The following is a 19285-nucleotide window of genomic DNA, read 5'->3' on the forward strand; positions in this document are numbered from 1 at the left end:
TTGACAGGGCGTTAACAGCATCTCTAGTCCTCTTGAGTAGGGCATCTTTGGTTTGTTGTGATTCATCGTCCTGCAATAGCAATATCGGGATTCTCTCAATACGCTTATCCAAGTGGTTTAGCCTTGCCAGAAGTCGGTTGTACTCATTGTCTTTGCCATTTCCCTCATAATTGTCCACCATTTTCTCGATATCATCAATTGTAACCTCACATTCAGTCAATTCCTTAACTACATCCATATTATTAATAACCTTCTCAACAATAGCTGTATTGTTCATTAAGCATTGGTTGAGCCGTTTCCTTAGCTCATCCGCTGTTCCCGTTGCGGGTTGTCCCCTGATCTTCAATTCATAGGCCACTTCAGATTTTCTTAAGTGGTAGCAATTCATATTGATCAACAAAATTGAGTTAAATAACAGTACAAAGAAGGTTCACAGACACTAAGACTCCAAATAAATTCTATGAAATATAATAAACTGTGGAGATCGAGGTAACACAATGAAACTTGTCCCTTCTAGACCCTCAGTCTAACATAAACCAATGCAATGAAATAACTAACTCAGGCCCCACGTTGGGCGCCATTTTGCAGCCTCACAAACTGCTGTGCCGGGCTTTGCTCAGGGAGATGGGTTGGGTTCACTAACAAATATCTTCTTTTAACCTTTTTTTACTTCTATAGCAACCGGGTCTATTGGTACTAGCTCGGTTTAGAGGGCGCCACTCCGTTCGGAGATCTCTCATAAGAGTTTACAACGGAGAGATAAACTCTTCTCGTGGTTGCTATGGTAGTAAGGCAGAGTTAAACTTTACCTAACCCGATTTTCATGTCTGATGCCGTAACATCAATACCCTACTGTATTTAGTAAGTCTACCTGATCAATCTCAAACAAATATGCAAATATACAGTACCCAATAATATTCAAATAAATATGTTCCAACTGACTTAAGACTAAGATAATAAGATACCAAAAGGAAATTATCCAACCAATCTAGGTTAATACCTCTCAAATTAGGCAAAATCTGTTTGACTGTACTGAAAAGAATTGGCCTAAGCCACACTTGCAATCTGTTGTTTGATTGTCCACTAATCTAGACAAGTTTAAGGAGATCAATAAAAAGAATGATATTTCTGAAAGAATACAATTAACTTTAATCGATGATTGTGTTTAAGGCACTTTTGAAAGTTCAAACAAGGTACAAGAGTTAATAGCAAACAAATGTTGGTACTCTGGATCAGAATAATGACGTTGACAACAAAGATACAATAACTTACAAATCTATACAAAATCTCAATGGTTAAGGCACTTTGGCAAAAATCAGACGATGTAAACAAGTTATTAATCTAAATAAATGGACCCTTTATAAGACAAGTAATATATCTAAACAACTTAATTATCTATACAAATACGCTGACGGTGGCCACCCGCTGAAATATCAAATACATAAAGGAACATGAATAATAGAAACATCAAACATAGGCCTAACCTAACTTAAATTACAAATTTTCCCCCTCCCTCCAACCAGATGAATTGGCCCCACAATCCGGAATCCCGGAAAATCCAAAAGTGAATTAGTTCTGGGTCAGTCGCACTGTCCACTGTTTGAAAGGCTGGCCAGCAACCAATTAACTGTTCTTCCAAGAGTGAAGTTACTCTAATGGCAAGATACTACAAGTTATCACTTATCGGTTTGAAGCGAAGTCCCTCAGACTCAAGGGGGGGGGGGTTCCACAAGTCCGTTTAGACCAAGGTAGGCCTAAGTCTAGCCGTGTCTGGAATAGGCTCTGCTCTCCACGTACAAGCGCACTCCACCAGTCTCTCGGGCAGTCCACAGGCGAAATTCTCAAGGCACGTCAGCACTGCACGGCAGTAGGACACCAGAGTACTAGAGTACCAGAGTACCAGCCCTATATAAATCCCAAAATATAATAGTATGGCGTATACGGTACACAATATTTACACTGTGGGGGGAGGGGTTAGGCCTATTGTGAATTACAAACAACAAAAATACATAAGGTTCAATATAAAGCTAAATAAACATGAAATTTGCAGGAGACATAATAAAATAATTTACAATTATACGGACATTTACCTATTACACAAGAGAACAATCTAATAGTTACACAAAATTCAAAATGAGAGCAAGTTGCGCTTTCGCTTCGATCAAATGGGCTTTCGCTTTCGACTTTCTGAAATGGGCATGACTCAATTCAGCTTAGGCCTAACTCTCTTGTGAGATTAATTTGCAAAATAGGCTACAATAATTAATCAAGTAAAATGGCAACATGGGAAAAATACCAAACCCAACCTAACCTAACCTAAAATGATATACTCTTCTTGCACCACAAAACCAGCATATTACCTACTAACCTTGAGCCCAAGAAATAGGGCTTATGAGAACACTTGGTTTTTTTTTTCCAGTTGAATAGGCTAGGCCTAGGCATAAAATTCAAGTTAACAAAATTATAAAATTTAAAAATCTACGATTGATGAATTGAGAGGCAAACAACAAATCTAGGCTATTAGTATCCTTGAAATTATCGAAATTATTCCCAAAAGCAAAACTTGGAAACATGTGCGTCACACCTTGCAAACTTTAACATGAAAAAGGTCCAAGACCGGAGGCCTATCTTACACATTTTAAACAAAACAGAACTATTTTACAATTAATTAGCCTATCAGAAAACATGGTTTAGTGAATATTCTACTTATTCCACATTGAAATCTCACTTGAATCAAAGAAATATCTCTAAAAGTTACATTTTCCACAAACTTGTTCAGAACCAGACATGAATGGACTGTGACGACAAAGCTTCAAGTTTTAATTTAGTTTTCCTTTAAATCAAAATTTTGAATCATAAAATGAAATGAGAAAATATGTTAAAAATACGAATTATTCCTCTGCCTTACCTCTAAAATCAGCAAGTTGATGCTTTTAATCCTTAAATTCAAGCGAGGGCTTCTTTAAGATGTTCTATCTTCGATAATCAGAAATGGAAAGGACCTAATTCTAGCCGGGCGTTCACTCCGCCAGCCACTCACTCCATCCGAATCCAATTGGGACCTAGGCCGTCTGTTAACCTCAAACATGATTTTTTTTCCATGACTTCTTGGCGTTGAATATTCTTACAATCGACTGAGGGTTATTATGGCCATTGTACAGGGTGGTCCACGGGAAACGGACGTATTTAAAAAAACAATAGCTCTAAAAGCTAGAAACATAAACAAATTTTATTAGTACAGAAATAAAGGTAAAGTTATGCCATTTACAAAAAGTACCTTGATTCATTTTTTAAAAATTACATCACCCAAATGACGGCCATTTGAATTGACACACATATTGAGTCTTTCTCGAAAACTGGTTTCCACTTTTATCAATAACTGTTCATTGATTAGTTCAATTTGGTACCGAATTGCATTCTTCAATTCTTCTTGAGTTCGTGGCTTTTCTTTGTAAACATTTGCCTTCAGGTGACCCCAAAGAAAAAAGTCGCACATTGATAAGTCCGGTGAACGTGGTGGCCACGCAACATCACCGAACCGTGAGATTAGTCGCCCTGGGAACAATGCTCGAACTGCTGCCATAGAGGCTCGGGCCGTATGCGCAGTAGCCCCGTCCTGCTGAAACCATACATGATCGGGGTCGATTCCTTGTCTTTCAAGTTCCGGAATGAAAAAGTTTGTCATCATATTGACATATCGTTCAGAAGTTATAGTCACAGTTCTTTCGTTTTCTTCAAAGAAAAATGGTCCGAAAATTCCAAATTTCCCTACAGCACACCAAACGGTGACTTTTTGACTGTGCAATGGTCTCTGATGTAGCTCACGAGGGTTTTCCAAGGCCCAATAACGGCAGTTCTGTTTATTAACAGTCCCATCCAAATGGAAGTGGGCTTCATCACTCATTAAAATTTTTATGTCGTCATTCTCTTCAAACATGTTTAACATTGTTTCAGCAAACATAACGCGTTGTTGATAATCAGCATCGTTTAACTTCTGTACAATCATAATTTTATATGGATGAAACCCTAAATCCTTGTGTAATATCCGTTTCACTGTGCTCTTACTCAGCCCAAGTTCCGTTGCGTGACGCCTTGCGGAACGGCCAGGACTGCGCTGAATCGCATCTCTCACTCTATCCACGTTTTGTGGAGTACGTGCAGTGCGAGAAGGGCCGGGTGGCTTTGTTTTCATTACGGATCCTTTAGATCTAAATGCATTCACCCACCTTAAAATTGTATTCCGACTTGGGACTTCACCATGACGACCAATACGAAAATGACGCCTAAAACACCGTTGAGTTTCGATAACAGACTCACCACTTTTAACAAAGGTATCGTATACAAACACGCGATGATCTTTCGTCCACAGCGGCATGATGGCAACTAAATGGCGCGGAGTAGGGAGTCGAATGACCTTCACCGCGAGTCTCCCCCTCCACCAGTCGCCGAGTACCGCGCGATTCAAATACGTCCGTTTCCCGTGGACCACCCTGTATGAGCGCTATTCTAAAATACAATGTTGAAAGTAATTGGTTGGGTGATCAGTCCAACCTCCAATGGTGGCCCACAATCGGATTGTTACAATTAAATAACTGAATTGGCAAGAACTTGCAAAGAGATACGATGCAAAATGAAGCCCTCCAACTAGTAGAACAAATTTTGTGTACACTGCATTGGCTAGGCTGTGGTGCCCAATATCACGTAACAGCAGATGTCATGGATTTTCAAAGGCCATTGTAGGCCAAACTTATAATTTATATACGCATCTGGCTCGTTGGCCAGGATCAGTTAAGCTCAGAAAGAAGATGACAACGAGAGTACGGAAACTGAGTTAGCCCCTCTATTGTAACGGTGGCCGACGTCCCAACCCAGAGTTCCTTGCGGGTAGGGGAGGGGGTGTTAGAAACGAGACCGTCTATGGAGGACCCAGACCCCCCACCACCGCGCCGTGAAAAATAAATTAATATATTTCCTGATCATTGGGCTTTAAATAAATGATCCTGACTAATGAAACAGCTGATATTAGTCAGTAACAAAGCTACACAGGTCATCACAGTTATATCTATCCGGATCTATTACACTGCTAATAACTATTTATCTTACCAGAGTATCGAACCTATTGGCCAGTTTTTTTCTTTTTACTCCGTATTGTGTTTCCAAGAGTAAAAATCTGAAGCACTAGAAAAACAAGAATTGTTTTCTTGAGATTAATGTTATGCTGCTCTTGTAAATGTACTTCTAGGTCTTTCAAATGTCCAAACACATTTTTACAAACACTGCAGGCCTACTCTCATCTTGGGTAAGCGTACAGTCTTAAAACTCGTTCACTTCTCTGTAGTGACGGTTTAGAAGGGTACGAGTCTTTAGTGGCTTATCACATAAGTGACATAAAAACATTTTTTACATCCCAACAACGATACACGGACACAGGACGTTGACGTTTTGATAGAAGACGACAGTGATAACAACAACAGTTTGCCACGTGCAGTTCGGATGTTCCGTGTTCCGTTCCGATACCAATTCTAATGTCCCGGGAGCGGTGGTGGGGGTATGGGTCCTCCATGGACGGTCTCGTATATTGGAATGGTTCCATCAGATCAGAGGACTTAAAAGAGATCCATAAACGTTAGTCTTTCAGATCTACATTTCCATACGGTTAATTTCCGGGTTTCAAAATCGTTCTCGACAGAGCTTAACACGGCGTGCACTTGAAGTTCACCGTGAACAGGTCCTTGAGTAGGTGCTTATTACTTCGAAAGCCAAGTGAGCGTTGACAGAAGGCTCGTTACTGACTCAACGGTAATGCTCGATGTAGGCCTAAAGATTTTCTCTTGACAGGATATCAGCAATGCCGTAGATTATCTCGATTCATCAACATCAAGAGATATACCCATAGCAATATTGTGGCGCTTCTCGCCACCCTCAAGTACAAAGTGGTATCGATTAACAACCTGAAATTTTCTAGAATGATTGGTAAACTTTGTTCCTGGGGCGTCTAGTTTATTGTAAACATAGTGGTACATCATTCAAGGTGGTAGCAGCAACGCAAAATTAATCGATAATAACTAAATGATTGAAAAAATGCATGGTAACAATTCCACTAAAGTTGTCAAATGAGATAGCGGAAATCAGTGCGAGAACCAAATCACAAATCGAAGAATTACGGTGTCACAATAAAAGTAAGGATGTTTAGCAGGGGTAGTCAAATCAGAGAGCAAACGTCATAGACAAAACATTATGCCGCATTACTGACTTACGCATAACGCATGACACACTTACGCATACTGCTTTACCGACAATAATTGCATTTCCATTTCTCTTCAGACAAATATGAGGGGTATTCGATCGGGACAGGCATTTCGGTCGAGGGTGTCCGATTGTTTGTGAAAGGTGATTTTGAATATGTTACTTTTCAGAACCAGACATTTGTTTAAAACCAATGACTAAAATCTGTGTAACGTTACAATGCCCTAAGAATAAAATGCAGTTTTTGGATTGTTTGTGATGGTGGGGGGGGGGGTCAGGTTAGGGGGTAAAGTTTGGAATTTCATATTCCTAAAATATTTTGGGTATAAGAACCCCAGGCATCAATCATGATGGTTTACATGAATCTAGCAGGTCTTTAAAGAATTTTATACCGCTGCACGTGTAGTACCTATTAGACGGGAATCCAAATTGGGGCGGGGGTTTGAATGTGGTACTTTTTGATTCGTACCTCGGTGTAAGCTCTAATACTGTAATATTTGTACAGTTTCAATTCCCTCTTACCTATTGAATAGGTAAAGGAACTCTAATAACCTCATAAATCGTGCTCAAATATTTAAAATCTTGACATTAAATTTCAATTTAAGGGGCCAAGGTGTAGAGTTACGTAAATAAAATAAAAGTCAAACAACGTAAAAGTCTAAAACACTAATACAATTGGCAATAACAATATTCTAAAAAGTTGCAAAAACCATAGAAAGGCGTATGAAATTTGTCAATTCTTGAAAAATCTTTTTTCATGACACTTTATAGCACAGGCGCAATTACTTAAATTACACTCCTTTGAAGGCATCTGTATACCGTTGTCTTGGTAAAATGCTTCACCACTTAGGCGAGCTTTTTTGTTTTTTTTTCTCTTCCAATTTTGTGGATTGGATAAACCACGCTTGGCACGTTTTTGCATTGAATTCACTGCATCTGGCACTTCGGGTGGTGGGCCAACATCATCTCGAAGGTCAGTAGGCCTAACTTCAGCGGGATAGCCTAAATCACGTTGAACTAAAATAGGCTAAGTCTCAGTCTATAAAACATTAGTAGACATGGGCTGGCCTATGTTCACCGGAAAGTTACTGGGCTTATTTTCTTTTTCTATGCCTTTGGAAGAATTAAATAAATCCATATTAGGCCTAATTTGAATACCGCTAGGTGGAGTGTTAGCTGATGTACTACATTTGCTACTAAACATAGGCCTAGCTAGGTAGGCCTTTGTTAGTTTGAAATACATTATTTTCCTCAATACCATTTGGTACAACATTAGCGGTAGTATGCCGTAGGCCTATGTTAACATGTACTTAACTGGTTTCTGTAGCTTTACAAGATTTTTCACAAGTCATAACATTAGGTTTTGTAACTACAGTATTATTATCGTCATCATCAGATTCAGAATTATACAGTTTTAAACGTCTTTTTACTGTCTTTCTATTTAAGATGTCTGTTAACCTATTACCTTTGCTATAATCATGGTCCATTTGAACTGGAGAAAAGTCCAGGTCCTCATCTGTGTCATCTGCATCACTACTTAAATCTAAACCTAAATAATTATCTAGTTCCACCCTTATACTTCTTTCACTGTTTAACAACACTTTTTTATCACACTTAGGCCTATTCATCTTATAACCAAATTCACTGAAAACAAGCTACACATCAAAACCAACTATAGTCAAAACATTCTAACCTGTAAATAAACATTAAGGAGGGAATACACAACATATGTTTTCATTGAACTAAGACCTACATAGAGTATAAAGGCGAATAGAGCAAAAAAATATCACAGTTTAGTCTATTTTGACGTTAGAACAAAATGCCATTTGGATTAACATTGTTCTAATGGGCGATAGTCCAAATCTGCACTTAATTTTGTGGGTTCGTCCATTCTGCCTAGAAGAAGATGTGTGATAATGCAATTTGGACCAAACATTTTTTGTTCTAGATAAAAATACAGATGATAGAGCAGATTTTTCTTCACCAGCAAGGTATACCAATCTCAAAACTGAAAATTTGTGGATTAGTCCACTTTGCCTTTAGAGGCTTCATATTAAATACAACTTATTGCTGTTTTATATTTTGTGTAATTATTGTGCGAAAGAACGTGTTTTAAGAGTATTATTTTAAGAGTATTAACAATCGTAATTTTTATCTTTTTTTGTAAGAAATTTTTAATACTATATTTTGGCACACAGCATCAAAACCCTCGAACAAATTCGTAAAAAAATAAAATTCCCAGCAACCTATTTAATGATGGTAAAAAACCATTTCGCGACCATGAACGATTTAGTGTTATTGCACTTCTACCAGCTCAAAAACTCTTTCCGATTTTGAAAGTGTAATAAAGAGTACTTTTGTAAGTCTGCACTGCAATGATGAACAGATTCTCTCTTTAAAGTATGAAATAACAAAGATAACTCAATCCCTAGCTTTACTTGCTGTTGAGCACACTCTCTGTTGTTATTAAATCGGCTTTGGAAGGTACAGTATAAATGTTACTGACGACGAGCTTTCTAGATAGAGATGCATTTATATTCTACTTTAATGTGATAGAGTAAATCATATTTTAACTTCCTCAGATGACATTAGATTTCTAATTAAACTGAAATGTATGAAATACTTATTGAAAGAAAAGGATTTTCGCCCTCTTTCTTGAGACGTATAGTTTTTTATTTCTAAATACATAACATACTAGCAGAGTACCCGTCCTTCGTACGGGGTTGGAATATAAGTATAAAATGCTCTTTGCAGTTATAATCAAACTTTGCGTTTGCAATAAGTTAGGACACAGTTTGATAAAATTTGCTTTTTTAAATTTACAGTATTCTATAGTACAGGGTGGCGCAGAAGAATCGGGTGGTTTTAAAATACTCGTCAAACTGTCAATTTTAAAGGTATTGGATTGAAATAAAGTGCAAAACGTGTAGTTACAATGGAAATTTATTGACAAAAAATTAGTTAAGTTAGTTTTTAAAAATTACATCCATCAAAAATGCCTTCCTTCTCGAGCGACGCATTCTTGGAGTCGGCCCTTGAGGTTCCGCATTGCTCGCTCAAGCACATCACCATGAATTAATGTGATTTCGTTGTGAATTGCAAACTTTCAACTCCTGAAGCAAGGGTCTACATGAACAAACCCCGGACCATTCAGGAGTTGAAGGCTGCAATTCACAACAAAATCACATCAATTCCTGGTGATGTGCTTGAGCGAGCAATGCGGGACCTCAAGGACCGACTCCAAGAATGCGTCGCTCGAGAAGGAAGGCATTTGATGGATGTAATTTTTAAAAACTAACTTAACAATTTTTGTTCAGTAAACTTCCATTGTAACTACACGTTTTGCTCTTTATTTCAATCCAATACCTTTCAAATTGACAGTTTGACTAGTATTTTAAAACCACCCGATCCATCTGCGCCACCCTGTATTACACATCTACCATAGCCATAATGTTCTACCACTTCACCTATAGAGAAAAATTAATTAACAAAAATTCGCAAAATATCACAAATTATTCATGAAATGAAAAACATAAACATAACTGGAAACAATCCTACTTTGACAGTTCTCATTGCGAATCGCAGTTTTTTGTTGCTGCTTGGTTCAAATTAGCTGTTTTCATAAATGCAAAAAAAAATATAGTGCTGCACCCTGTTGGTAAATCTTTTAACTTTGTAATGCTTTTCCATATCATAGAACCGACTTTTTTAGTTGAAACAGCTGACTATAGTTATTTGTGCAACTAGTGAGAAAAGTGAGCAATTGACTCACTCGAGAGAAATCCTTACTCACGAGCCGTAGGCGAGTGAGGAATGGTTTCTCGAGTGAGGCAATTGTACTTTGAACTCGAGTTGCACATTATACTTTTCCTACAGTTACAATAAAACAAATAAATTGGTGAAGAAACATAACCTATTATTACACAGAAGTGAACTTTTAATATAACATTTAACGTTAAGTGACAAATACAACAGTACAACAGCTGACCAGCTGATTTACAGCCAGTGCTGCCAACGTATTTCGCGCGCATACGACGTTGCCTGCATGTTACGCGCTCACTATTTCGTGCCTTCACGTTGCAAATCTGGAGTGAGACAAAGTAATTAGAGTGAGACAATGTTAACATTGTCTCACTGATGAGCGAATTGGCCACTTTGCTTCCTCAAATCAGTGAGAGTACATGTACATTGTTAGGTAACTGTAGGAAAAATTCTTTAATTCCCTTTAAATATGGATACTCATAAGGTTAACATGTGGAATTACAGAGCCACCGGGGCGGAGCCTGAAAGGATTTTTTAGATAAGAATATGCCTATATGTTAATCGGGAATGTAAGCTATCATCATGCCAAAAATCAGCCCAATCCGTCTAGTGGTTTATGCGTGATTGAACTTCAAACACACAAACAAACAAACAAACACACAAACTTTCACATTTATAATATTAGTAAGATAAGGTGGGTTCCGACAGATCTGGTCACTGGATTATCACGTCGGTAAAACACACGAATATTACAACATAAACTACATGGATTTAAACATAAACAAGTTACGTCACTAGCAGAATTTGGACGACACTTCCTTTTAGTCATGTAAAATAATGTTTACTTTCGGGCCAGTGACATCATTTGTTTACTTTTATCGCCCTTACCGTTTCTGTTCTAATATATGTGGTAAAAGCAAAAGCTAAATGAGATTTTAACCCGGGTCTCTAAAACAGCTATTTTTATATTAACTGTAAAAAACTGTTAAAACAAAGTATAGAACATACAAACAGAGTACCTTGATATATTCTGATGTAGTATTTACAATTAAAACCATAGCAAGTGATCAACGACAGACAGTTCACACGTAGGCGTGGTTGATCGTAATGCTACATTGCAACACCAATAAATTCTTTCACAGTTAATTGTAAATGTTTTCTATTATATAGGTTTATTGGTTAAAAAGAACGTAAAACTGTCTTGTGTGTTTAAATATATGTTTTTGTTAAGTTTATTTATCCAACTACTACATCACTCGATATCATTTAAAATAATTAAAAACCCCGTTTTTTCCTCAGTGTTTTTTGTATATATATAGTGTATCTATAACTTGTACATTTTGTTTATTTTAAAAACACAACTTACAGTTGATTCTGATGGTTAGTTAGTTTAAATGGTTAGATCATTAAAAACCAATTCAGTACCAAACTTTTCGTTTTTTTACTCACTAGAAAATGTGCACTACTGTAGATGTGCCACTATGTAGTGGCGGTGCTACATGTTCTTAGTTCTTACTATCTTGCTGAAGTGCATCTCACCAGCTGATGTTCGCAGAGACCTGATGCTCGCGGGTACCCAGCAGTCGGTTGAGCTGAAGTTGGCCTTAGACCAGGAACAGCAGAAGTCAAAGAAACTCGAGGAGTCGATGAGAAAGCTGGATGATGAGATGCGACGAACAGACGAGCTGCTTTACCAGATGATTCCTAAGCAGGTGGCGGATCGGCTGCGGACGGGCGAGAACCCCATAGATACTTGTCAGGTACGCGAAAACCCTCTAATCACTTCCCAGATTGAGGATAACCTATACACTCTTTCCTGTAGACACTTGACAGGTCAGTTAAACCACCCTTCTTTCCAGTTGGTCAAACCTCTATGCCTACGTACACTTTTCAGGTAGACAAATCCACACTTGCTAGGTTGTTCAAACCCTTTTATATACTAAGAGTGACATACACTTTTCGAGTTGGTGAACCTCCTTATTATTTGTGTTTCTCTCGTCACCTTGTAACAACATTTTAATCGTTGTCAAATATAGGCCTAATAGATCACACTCCAATTGAACTCGTTTGGCATGCTCTCAAGTCTCTCAAGTTCGATAAATGTTAGTCATTTTTAATGTGACTCACTTACAAATACGTCAATTTGTGCTTGTGTATATCCACAACATTAGATTTTTTTTGTGTTTTTAAGGGAACGGTCCAAAATGTTGGTCTTGATACTACACTCATCTCCATTCATACTTGGCTTAAAATACCTACATTGTATGGTCGCCATTTCATAAGAAAGTATTAAAGTATTTAACGTCGAATATTTGTTTTTAAATAGCATCATTTATTGGTAGCCCAAAGGCAAATGGCATGTGGGTCTTGTAAAGATCTCTGCTTGAACCGGGTGTTTATATTAAAAAGTATATTACAGATATACAGTATACCAATTAGCCGCGTGGCTAACAATAACAACAATGAGACAATGATGCGTTCAAAAAGGTTTTTTTTTAATGTAAGGTACCTTGTTTTTTGTCATAAAAAACTTAACGAAACTAATCTAACATAACTTAAACTAATTACCTTAATATAACTATCAAACCACTATAGAACACTGTGAAAGAGTGACATGCATATTCTTAAAAAATCCGGTACGTACGAATTATACGGAGGCAACTTATTTTACAGCGCGCTGCGGCGGTTGGGTTAAGTTGGGTTATCATAAATATGTTTCTAGAACTTTCCTAGTTTCGTTATGAATCGAACTATACGAGATGAGTCATAAAAACTTATGATAACCGAACCTAACCTAACCGCCGCAGCGCGCTGTAAAATAAGTGGCCTCCGTATAATACGTAAGTACCAAAAATCCCTTCGAACTTACAGTATTTATTACAGTACATGAACCATATTATATATTTACAAAATTAATTGCAAAAACGTTTTGAATATTTTACAGTATTTTTTATCTCGTTCTTAAAAACCGTAAAATGTTTAAATCAAACAGTTCGAGATCTTGAAATGGAAGCTCGAGCCAGAAAATATTCCTTTTGGCCCTTCACATTAATCTGTTTCCATGTTTTGGTTTATTTCAGATGTTCGACAGCGTGTCTATTCTGTTCAGCGACGTTGTGACGTTTACAGAGATATGCTCTCGCATAACGCCAATGGAGGTGGTGTCCATGCTGAATGCTATGTACTCCATCTTTGACACGCTTACTGAGCGGAACAGAGTGTACAAGGTACGGTATTATGTGTTAAAGCTATAAACAATCTGTTCAGTCAGTTATCACATAAGCAACAACTAAATTAAAACGCTTAAAACTTGAACTTTTATTTGTCCTGGGAAATTTGTTAAAGTTAGGTATTAGATTGCATACACCAAACAGGAACATAATGTACCAATACCAGTATCAGCTTCACTCGTGCTTTGCAGCTTGATTGGAATGTATAGGAGAAAGATGTTTAAATTCAATATAAAATAATTACACAAACCTACTGATGATAATATCAATTTAACTTAACCTTTACCTAGTTCCAACCTTGAATTTTGCAGTCAAACGGAGCATAGTCAAATGCCTGATGGTCACAAATGAGCCTGTCACAGAATATGTTACTTAAAAAATTATAAACGCTATCTTAATGTTTGGTACTATGATATTTGAATATTGTCCCTTCACTTTATCAAGATAAGCAAAAGTTCATAAGTTCATAAGTTTGTAATAAAATTTGCAATATTACAACAACTCTTTGCGTTAGACCAGTTTTATGTGTGAAGAAAAGACATAAACATCAGTTTTATTATTATTTAGTATGGATTATATTAAGTATCACAAAATAGAACATACACAATTTGGAATATATTTTACTAACTCCTTACTGTTCATTGTATCATTGTATGCATTGGTGATGTGAGTAGCATATTGATTATACAAATAAATGATCTTTTGTAATGATGTCAGCCCCAACAAAGCTGTACAATTAGACTTGATTGCATAATAATGTTCTATAGGAATACATGTGAACATGTCATGTAATACATTTGATTGTAGTCAACTATTGAATCCCAGTTGGTTTATAAATGCAAATACCCACACAGCATGAGTCACGTGTCTTAAGCTCTTTGTTAGTAAAGGTTAGCATTGAAACACAATCCTTGGAATGTTTTCTCTGTAAAACTAAATTTGTATAAACTTTAAAATGTTATTGGAAATATGATATGAAATTATCATGTTTTTAACAAGGTGTTTTATACAAATATCGTTTTAAGATGTAAAATTAATGGTAGATATCTAACGTCTATAAGAATAAAACGAAGTTTAAAGAATATGTCAAAAAGATTTATATTATTATTAAGATTTGTTGCACTATTGGCACATTTTATTTTACTAGTTTATGTTTAAGTAAATGTAACCATAAGCATCTTGGCATTAGTAAATTTAAAAGCTGCTTGAAATGTATTTGTTTGCTTTCACTTATTAATTTTAGTCTCACTGTGGCCATTTATTTGAAAACAGGTTTTATGGTACGCTGAATCTAAAAAAAAACTAATTCCTGTTTTGTCACTAACAACAGATTTATTTGATTTCGGTCACTGAAACAATCTCATCTAAAAATCCAGCTCTTAGCTTGGAGTTTTCTATCAATATTGAGCTAAAAACTAGTTTAAATACTCATTTTAAGAGGATCCAGTTCAAAGAATCTTTCAACATTTGATATTGTTGAGGATTTACATGGTGTTTATAACTTTACATATCGTGATAGTTGACAGAAAGCTGGAATTATTAAAAATATTTCCTCTAAGAAACAAATGAGTTTTAAAAAATATCACTGTAACGATTGTGTGGTTTCAGTCAAGTCAGTTGTTCGTTCTTATACAAAAGCAACGAAACGGGTATTTTAAATTAGTTTACATACATCGCGGGTTTACATTACATAAATTACATTACATGTAATTAGTTTACATATACATATACTAATTGCGGGCCCAAAGTAGTTCTCATCTTCCTGAGAGCTAAAAAGGATAGCCTAGTGTTTACGATATTAGGCGTAAGTTTTGAAAACTTGTACGTTCGTTCGGTCTTCAGGGGGTAAAAGTTCCTATGAATTCTCTACAGTTTAGAAATCAAAATTTGTAGTGGACCATGAAACATTCTCAACTATTTTTAATAATATCATACATTTTATTTTTAAAAGTCGATCAATAATTATTTCTTAATATAAGATTGTTCTTTAATTATTAATTATGAGCAAAAATTGCTTCCTTATAAGCGGAGGAAAAATTGATATGGATTTGAAATCTTATAATAACTTTTCTAATAAAATTGTATGTCATTCTAGAAGAGATTAAAGTAAAGCAATATGTGGTATTTGTAATATATATATATATAGGTATTTGTAATATATGTAAATTCTTATGCATACAACAATAAAAAACGTCCAGCCTGAATCCTATGCGTGGTAAAAATATTTTTTAAACCACTGTCTTGTATATTTAAAACGAAACTTAAATTGATTCACGACCATTAAAAACACTAGGAAGACAAAATAATGATCTAGTCTAAAGAATGGCACAAAATGACGAATAATATAGTCCTTCTCACAAACCAATTATGTGATCAAGACCCTCACTTATTTCTCACACCAATCGTTAAACATGAACTTATAATGGGTTAATGTATGCCCTACAGATAAAACATACTTAAATAGGCCACGACTTTAACACGCTGCTGAAGTATCTCCATTTGATTGTATGATCACTTATAGAAATAGTCAACCGGTTACATAATCAAGAGTTTAAAAAGTTGTGCTTTTATGTCCAGAAGGATTTATACTATGATACAACTCAATCTAGTAAATTTTCTACAAAGCTACCAATACAAATCTTAATCATAAACATATTCTTTATAAGTTAAGGAATCTATTTAAAATGCGATTATGAATTGGTTATGATCTTCTATAATATTAAAACGAAACTGTGTTTTTTTATTTCACGATTCTGAATCAACCACTCGACGGATTTTCATGATTTTTGTGTTGAAAGGAAGATAATTTTGAGAACTAGGGAATGTCGAAGCCATAATTTTAGTTTAGGGTCCCAGTTTTTTAGAAATTAGTTTTAATTTTCAAAAAGTCTAGCAGCCGACACTAAGATTCTAAACTAGCTTTTGGCATAAAATAATTTGCTTAACATAACAGCTGTAAACATTCAGCTTTTGTGTCACAAATTCAGCATTTGGATAAAAATGTAAAGACATACTTAGGGTTGACTTATTTATACTATTTGTAATGCTAATCATCGATACGTTCAATTTATTTATTTATTTATTTATTTACAGACGGAAAACTCCATTTTCATACATACAATCATGGCAAGAAGTTTCATTCAACTTACATAGAACAATTCATACATCACATCAAGATGACCTGACTAAAGAACCCTAATAAATAAGAATGTATCAAAATATATCAATATATATAACAATAAGATAACAAAAAATAACAATGAATAGCAATGAATAACAATAAATAACAATAAAAAACAATAAATAACAATAAATACAATAAATAACAACAATAATTAACAATCAACATGGGGAACAACAAATTTGGTAATTAGCTAACAAGATAAAAAATCAAAAAACAAGTGAGGATCACTATATTGATTAATATAAGTGCAATATACAGCAATATTGCAATATAGAGCAATAAAGCAATATACAGTTGTCAATTGAAACATTATGATTTGGCGAAGGTACTAATAGTTTCTAAAAAGGTCATTATAACCTCATTATTCAAGGTCATTATTTAGGGGGCGAAGTTTGATTTATTTAAACGGTTCACTATCCGTTAGATGTTAACCAAATTTCTTTATAACGGCTTAATGTTAGTTGTAATGGAATAACAGCTGATTCTTCAGTTGTAAGATAGTTACCAGGGACGAAAAAGTTTATGAAAATTACTTTTATGATATTAGTCCAGTAAATCTGTCAGAAAATATGGGGTTGCTGTGCAAAAGGTCGGGTAGTTCTGATTTTTGGATATGTTGTTAGTATTGGGACCATAGCATAAAATCCAAGTTATCCACCTCGAGATACTGCCGCTCGCCGCGGGGCGCGCCACTTGTTATCGAAATATTTAAAATATGGCAATTCTTATTGTTTTTCACTTAATCTCTCGAACCGTTGATTTTACCGAAACTTTTATATTATTACATTAAAGAAGAATAAATTTGTGACAGTTTAAGCCCAACAGCAAGTATGTAGCGTAAATAATGGTCAAAATACAGACCATCAAAATAAATAAATTTTCCAAAGACGTATAGAAATTGTGTTTTTTTCCATATTTCCACAATATAGTTGTTTGAAGCAAACACCGTATTGATTTAGAGAGTATAGCAGTTTATTTGCTATTAATAGAAAATAAATGAAAGTATGAATAAAAATAACCCCACCTCAGCAAACCTGCAGACTAAGCTAATTTCTATTTGCTTGATTTGATCTTCACAAACCTATTTAAATAACATTAGGTTTAACTGGTACCTAGGTTTGCTGCTACAGGGAGGGTAATATAGTATATAAAATAATAATAGTATGATAAGAAACAAATAAATTTACCCAATTTTATAAAAATGTGTCTATAAATAAGGAAAAAACAATAATTAAATCTTCGCTATTGGAATAACTTGAGGTTTTTTAATTTACATTTTTTTAATTTTCTCCATAACCAATAAATGATTTGTTTTTAAGCTCTACGAAATTCTTTAATGATACAATTGTAAAATTGTATGTTTTGAGGGTTAAAAATTACAAAAAATATTCTTACTGGCAAAATACCTATAAGGCAACCGTTCCTATGGCCTTATCATGCCGATCATGCTTTGCGAACTCGTTTTAATTAATAAATGTACGTTATACATGACGTGATCTCTTGATTCACTAATAAAAGTAATGTTTGTACCTAATTTCACTAAATCGGATGATTTTTGGGAATCATCGTGCTAACGAACGATAATAACTTTTTTGGATACAGTTTATGAAAATCTTTAGTTTTTTTTTATACAGGGTCTCCTAAAAACTCACCTAGTTTGAACATTTATTTATTTATTGTACTAGATACAAACTACTGTTCAACGACTGATACCATAGAGAAGGCTATGCTGATACATTAAATGAAAGATAATAAAATAAAAGTTATTTTAAGACTATCACACCTCATTATGCGACCCATTTTTAGCTCTGCAGACATGCAAGCTATTTTTACTCATTTTTATCATTAATATTTTATTATTTGTATTATAATTTATTACCAAAACTATGTTCAAGGTAAAATAGGTGTACGCTACTTATTGCCAACGTACGAAACTAAAAATTTAAAGTATACTCTACACAGCACGAAATGATTATTACTCATCCATTTAAACAATAGTATCGTGAGGTATGTTTAAAACTATAGTCTTTTTCGGACACCCGGTATAGGCCTATATACATATATATATTTATATATGTTATAACAATTTGAACCAACAGTATTTTTGGCCTCTAGGAATACCAAAATGAAAAAATAAATCGGTCCCGGGTCTAGGTCTTACAATGTAATAGCGTATTCCCTATAAGGGAAATTCGCTAATAATCAGCATATCATTTTTATTGAATGGTGTGTGTTGAGGAAACCACTATTTAATCTTTTCATCAATTTCGTTGTCTCGAGCAATGCGAGAATGGTGCACGTCAACATGTTGCTCACTGTTAATGTTCAACTGACGTCATGTTTTATAATATTTCTCAACTCCTACAGATTTGATGAGGACGGCTCATCCCAAGCGCCCATCAAGTTACAACATTTTGTCTGTTATCCCTCGTCCTCGAGTCAATCCTTCATTGTCTTTATGAGGGCCTGTTCGATAGGCTAATCAGATCAAATTCCACACCAGAACTTGTCTGCACGTCTTGTAGTAAAATTTCCGATCTTTGTGAATTTTGTGTGTTCTTCAATATCAATCTTGTATTTCAATTCATATTCAGCATGTCCTGTATAGATGGGCGCACTTGGCGTGGAAAGATTACCCGCTGCATGGAAGATCTGTAGAGTGATTGTAATTGGAAGATCTTATTCGCCTGATCTTTCAGCCTTAATAAACTGTTAACTATGTTAAACTGTTTTATTTTGTTTTTATGTGAAAGTATTGTACCCAAAGCTTAGTTAAACGTTTATGTATAAACATTTGACAGCTTTGGGAAGAGTAGTTTTGCCGTTGAAGGTATATTTTGAAGGTCAGTTTTTCAGCATGTAA

General features: G+C 35.2%; 1 protein-coding gene across 1 annotated transcript in view; it reads left to right on the top strand.

Moving 5' to 3' along the window:
• The window catches only part of LOC128987856 (soluble guanylate cyclase 88E-like), a 283796-nt gene that overhangs the window by 197200 nt on the left and 67311 nt on the right, over window positions 1–19285 (top strand). The window contains exons 9-10 of the mRNA XM_054408910.1: window positions 11564–11768; window positions 13089–13235. Coding sequence (XP_054264885.1) covers window positions 11564–11768; window positions 13089–13235 — 352 coding nt within the window. The remainder of the gene's footprint in view (window positions 1–11563; window positions 11769–13088; window positions 13236–19285) is intronic.

The sequence above is a fragment of the Macrosteles quadrilineatus genome, unplaced genomic scaffold (assembly GCF_028750875.1).
Source record: "Macrosteles quadrilineatus isolate MER2022 unplaced genomic scaffold, UCM_ALF_1.0 Scaffold_2__2_contigs__length_208266976, whole genome shotgun sequence".
NCBI classification, from domain to species: domain Eukaryota; kingdom Metazoa; phylum Arthropoda; class Insecta; order Hemiptera; family Cicadellidae; genus Macrosteles; species Macrosteles quadrilineatus.